Source organism: Lepidochelys olivacea (assembly GCF_965140295.1).
Source record: "Lepidochelys olivacea isolate rLepOli2 genome assembly, chromosome: 3".
Taxonomy (NCBI): Eukaryota; Metazoa; Chordata; order Testudines; family Cheloniidae; genus Lepidochelys; species Lepidochelys olivacea.
Window position 1 is genome coordinate 22,914,010 of NC_140413.1, and position 6,000 is coordinate 22,920,009.

A 6,000-nucleotide genomic window follows, 5' to 3' on the forward strand; every position below is an offset into this window, starting at 1 on the left:
AAAGCATAAAATAAATGGAATGCAATATTAAAAACAAACAAGCTCCTTCGCCCCAATGAGCAAGAAGCACCCAACTCCAAACTTTTAGTCATCTATACCTTAAGGCTACTTTTAAGTTTTATGTACTGAGAACTTTCAAAAGGACATTGTTAAATTTTGATCATAACCATTGTTAGGGTGAGTATGTTTAGTTTTAGAATTACTTGATAACATGTGAAATAATATTTACGTTGGCCTGCTCTGAGAGGAAAACATGACTATTTCAAACTGTGTTCCACTCGTTTACTTTTAAAATCCTCCTAAGCTAGCTATTTTTTACACTGAGTCTATTCATTCATTACCTGACATAACTTCATAGAAAATGAATATGGAAATGACCTAAGAGGTCATCATATCAATTCCACTGCCCATCTAGAATCACTCCCTACAGTGTATTCGTTCTTAAGAGGTTTGTTTTGTCTTGTTGTCAGTGGTTTCCTCAGTGGGGCTTCCACCACTTCCCTTGGGAAGCTATTCCACAGGCTAATAAGTCTCACCATTAGGAATTCCCCTCCCCCCCCACCGCTATACAGACTAATTTTTCCTATGCTTACTTTTATCCGATCAATGTTACCTGCTTTACTTTTATATTTGTTTTATTATACAAATGAAAATCATGTCAGTTAAAAAGCCTATAGATCTCAAAAAGCTGCATTAGAATTTGCATAATGTAGGAGTAGAAATTATCTGTTCACGTGAGCAGAAGGTGATCTTCTGTGGCTTACTCTTGAATATTGAGCCTCCAAATACACAGAGGAGAGAGACAGACCCATCCTCATTCCTAAATGAACTGAGAAAATCAACCCCGACTCAGGAAAGGAATTAAGCGCCTGCCTAAACTTTAAGTATGTCCATAGGTGAGACTAGTTGAGTAGCTTAATTCCCTTCCTGAATAAGGGGTTGGTTTACACAATTCATTTAGGAATGAGGATGGATCTGTCTGTCTAGGTTCTACAAGGGGAAGTTTGTTCACCTTCAAAATATATTTAGCAAACTTGAAGAATAAAGTTATGTCCATCATTCCCATCTAGTTTTGCACACTCCAGTTATGGTACTGCAATTAGATATCTTAATGTGATTTGCAGTTGCAGGTAATTGCACATTAAAGGCACAAATGTTCGGGTCTTGATGAGGCCCCTTTGAAATGATGGCCCTGGGTATTTTATTTATCCATTCAAGAGGGTAGGAAACAATACTTCAAATGAAATATATATTATACTATATCTAGAGCTTCTTCAGGTAATGTCCGCAGTGTTGCCAACCCCAACCATTCAAAAATTATGAGTCAGGCTCCCTCCTCCCATAATGAAATTTTAAAAAAATAATAAATCTGGGGTTCTTCTGAATTGCCTTCTGGCTTTTGAGCCTTTTCAGCTCATGTTTTCAGGCTTTTCTCTGCAACTATGAGAGCAAGAACCGTGTTTAAAAAAAAAATGAAATCTGAGATTTTCACATTTTCACCTGACTCCAGGGATGGAAACTTTAAAAACCACCAAATATCATTAAGCTTTTGAGAAAATTGTGAGAGTTGGTGACATGGCTTTTGGATGGGCTCTTTCCTATGCAATGTTCACTTTAATAACAGTGTTATATTTCTATTTACTTGTTAGCTTTTCTGACTAAATAACAGAAATGGACAAATACACCAAAAAAGAGTCCAGTCCTCAAATTTAAAACTAGTTCCTTTTTGGCCATTTCCATTGTCTACAGACATTCACGTGCTTGACTTTCACCTCAATGTATTCTGACCAGAGTAAACTCACCGGTTTGACTGCGCATTCGAAATGATACATGGCATTTGATGTGCTTGACACAGCAGCAGCACAAGGATCTCAATCGCCTTCCCATGACACAGCTTTGGCAGACAGCCTTGTTTAGCTCATTTAATTCCCAGTGGAGGCACCCTGCAAAGCTATTGTAGGACCCACACACAAACATGTACTCACACACACAGTTACTTTGTGTCAATGACATAAAATGACAGAGGAGTAAAGGCAGCTATGCACTTATCCTGGCACAAAGGCAGTTATCCACGCTGGAAAAGGATCTGATCACACCCTACTTAGCTAAGTCTGCACATGCACACACAATTACTTTGTGGGAATGTCACCAGAGAAAATGTAATACTTAAACTCTCCACTGGCGGGAGATACAAGAGGGGATGTGCCTGTTGCAACCATGGCAAAACGAGGCACAACTTTTGGCTTGGCAGCTGCTTGAGTGAGCAACAGCCATCTCAGTCCCATCTTCAGTGGGGGATGAAAAATGTTAATGAGCAGAGCCAACCTTAGCATTTTAGGTCCTGTCGTGAAAAGAATTCCAATTCCTAACCCCGCTTTCCTAACTGTAATTTATTCCTATCCACATCATCACACCACTATGTTTAAGGCCAGCTTGAGGAGTTTGGCGAGGGTAAGGAAACTGAAATTTGAGGTGCACTTAACTGACATTAAGTGTGTATGTCTGTGTGTATCTTTAGAAATTTCCCTCCCAGTCTTCTTCTGCAGTAGTGAAAACCAGTGGCTTGTTCTTTTCATTCCAAGAAACTGGTTTATGCTGGTTTGTTTTCAAGGCTATACTCGCCAGGAGATGGGGTAGAAATGTCTACTTTTAAAGAAAAATCTGAGTTTCACCTTTTAAGGGCTCTGTTAACAAGGACCTCATATTAGTCCTTGTGAGCTTCCTAAGGATCATTAGCTCTCTATTTCTAAGAAGGTAGAGATGCGTGATATGTATAATTTGTTTTGAGATTATGCTGTCTAGAACTTGTTAGCATAGTGCTCAACATCATATTGCTCATCATCATTTGGTTGCCCTGAAAGTTTAAAAATGAATATAGTTTAAAAATGAAAGTGGGCAGAGAAGAACACATTTGTTTATTGGTTGAGCCCTCTGGGTGAAATTCTGTATGCCAGTGCATCCTGTGACTAAGTGCTCATAGTACTTGCTGAATACTTTACAATAGTCCACATCTATTTAAAGTGCAAGTTAAAGCTGTTCATTACTCGAGATGTTTCCCGTACAGTTTTGTTTGAATTATTTTTGTACATTTCTCTGGGACATATGAATTGTTGCAGTTCTTCCCATGAATAGCTATCCTGTTTTGGTCTGTGCCTTCTTTATAGGTGTGGAGAATTAGCCATGTGTGCACACCTTATTGTTATTGTTTAAGAAGAAGCTAAAGTTTACTCTTTTCCTTTTACTAAAATCTGCAACTAGTCTTCATGAATGGGGGCTACTTCATACAATAGCTCCTACAAGCTAACCTTCAAGATTAGCAGATGCATTAAGTTAATGGTACTGGAGCTTATATATAAGATCTGATCCTGCTCCTGCTGAAACCAATGGGCACAAGTCCAGGTACATAGTGTGACACCCTTGTATTAAACTTTTGGTTCCTAGAAGGAATGGAAAGAATATAGTTTCTCCTTAAAATGATTTATTTAAATTGGAAGACTAGAATTATACTTAAAACCAAGTGTCTAAATGCACCTGTTTCAGTCAGCTTCTTGTTCTCCCAGGTATTTAGGCATTGAATTTTCCCCATTAGCTGAGTGATTGACACCATGGTCCTTACAATAACACATGATTATAACTCTAAAAATAGCAATTACATAAAATGGAAACCAGATGTTGCATGGAATTTGACTCTCTTGGTTTCGCAGTGAAGTAGATGAATTTGTAAAGCAGAAAACCACAATCATTATTCAGATGGATTGTACATGAATTAATGACATATCTAAATCATATATGGTCAAAAATAATGATTAACTTCAGCTATCAAGATAAGCTAATGGAAAACAGATTTTACAAAAATCAAGTGCATGCTCTTTTCAATGTATTTTATATTTACAGTAATAACAAAACCAGACTGTTTTAATATTTCTTCATCCCTAAATACCATGGACAAATGTAAAGAAGCAAATTCTTCACAGCTCTTAACACTGGGAGGGGGGGAGGCGGAAGGCAAAAGCAGAACAACTCTTAGTGTTCTTTTCTTGCTGAGTGTAAATGCTTTTTCCTCATTGAGTGTGAGGTACTGCTTTGTCCAGATTACATCTCTTTTTTTAAAGGAATATGCACTGAAATGGATGTAGCAATGTTTTCAGTTAGTGAATTTGTACAAAACGTCAGCTTAATTGATGTAAGTTTTGTGTGGCCATGTGTATACATACACACAACATTTGAGGGATGGCAACTGCTCTTGTGTTCCATTTAGAACTGCAATGTCACAAACAAACTCAACCCTCAGTTAGCAGCATCCTAAATGGTTAAATCTATGAAAACCTTGGCACATCATTTCCACCATCATGTATTCTCAATGACATCATCATTGTAAAATTAGGAACTTTCATTCTCTCTTTCCTGCAGATGTGGAAGTTTGAAATTGCATTCCATGGTCCTGTGCCACATTTCATCAGCGTTTTTCCTTTGCTTTCTCCAAAGACTGGCCACATGTGGTGTGTGGATTGCTGGTGCTGTTTGGGATCTCATATCAAATGCTGCTACCTAATCCCAGACGGGCCTTGGCGGGCCCACACCTGCAGCTGATTGAATCCTCCCGGAGTACAAAGGCCTGATTTACAGCATCAAGGATACAGGGCCTGGTTGCAGCTGGGCTCCAGCAGGAAAAGGAAGTTGTTCATCATCTTGTGTGCATTTCATTAACAATAGTGTACCCGATATGTAGCTTATACAATAATTTCAAATCACTGACAGAGAGCATTATGGTATTTGGCATTACTAGGAAAAATACTTCAGGATGGGCAAATTAAATGTGAGCGTGAGGTTTTTGTGTGACCCAGAGAAGTTACACAAGCTGATTTACACTACATGGGCTAGTCTTGAAATATTTCCGTCTTCCTTTATCTTTGCCCCATTTCTTTCCCTTTGTCTGTCGAGCAGACTGACATAGCACAGTGAGCATTAATGTATAGGAATGAGGGTAAGACACCCAACTCAAAGTTAAAGCCCTTTTTTTCTGGCGCAAGAATGACAATATAGATAAAATGATTGTTGTGCTTAACATAGAATTTTTAATATAGAAAATTCACATAGAAATTAGATGTGGGATACCATTTGCCTGATCTGGTTGAGATGCTAAGTGACTTAAATTCCTGTGAATTCCATAGGAGTTGTGGGTGCTCAGCATCTTACAGGAGGCATCTGGCACACGCTACCATAGGGCAGCCTTTCAATGTAGTCATTTTTGAAACACTTGTGAGTAACCACTCAATAACTTGGCTCAACTCAGAGGAGCAGTTTTCATTTTTGATGTTGTTTCTCTTATAGTATTCAATTGTAATCCCCTTTATTGAGCTGCCTTGCCATTTTTAAATGAAAAATAAACATTGCCGAACATCCTTTTGAGAACACGAGGTCCTCTTTCCCACTGGAGCCTGATAAAATTCTACTATGTGGGCTTGGGGAAACCACTCCTTCAGTCTTTCATACTCAGAAGGCACAAAGTCTTCATGTTTTATTAAACAGCTTCTAGAACTTCATCCACAGTTTCTCAGAAACAAGCAGTTTGATGGCTAACTAGTACTATTTGCACAAAAATTGTTGCACTTCTAAAATGATAGACACAAAAATCATTCATTTTTTAAAGCTGAGTTGAAGCCAATTGAAAAAAAAATTCATCACATTTTTTATTTTCTGAGGTTCTAGCAATATTCTAGCAGTGAGGTTCTAGCATGGATTTGATGCTACTAGACAAGACAAGCAAATGTGAAAAACACAAGACTCCCTTGTTGACTTTATGGTCAGGAAATTTTATTTTGTATACATTTCTCAAAAACAATGGGGAAAAAATAATTAAAGCAACATTTTTTTATTACCTACAGAATTTTAAATGCTATCTACATGGGGTAGGGCCTACAATCCAGATGATTTCTAGATTTTACTGATGAGTCAAAAGTACTGTTGCTTTAAGGAAGACCTATTTTAACAGTGCATTTA

The 6,000-nt window shown here is 37.9% G+C and overlaps 1 protein-coding gene across 2 annotated transcripts in view; it reads left to right on the forward strand.

Annotated features, from left to right (window-relative positions):
• Positions 1-5,613, forward strand: part of LOC311518364 (uncharacterized protein) — a 109,710-nt gene extending 104,097 nt beyond the window's left edge. For both annotated transcript variants that reach the window (XR_014710961.1, XM_084624115.1), the window contains one exon: positions 4,411-5,613. Coding sequence is in view for 1 of the 2 variants with exons in the window: in XM_084624115.1 (XP_084480241.1) it covers positions 4,411-4,590 (180 nt within the window). In the remaining variant the exon portion in view is untranslated. The remainder of the gene's footprint in view (positions 1-4,410) is intronic.
• The last annotated feature ends 387 nt before the right edge of the window (positions 5,614-6,000 follow it).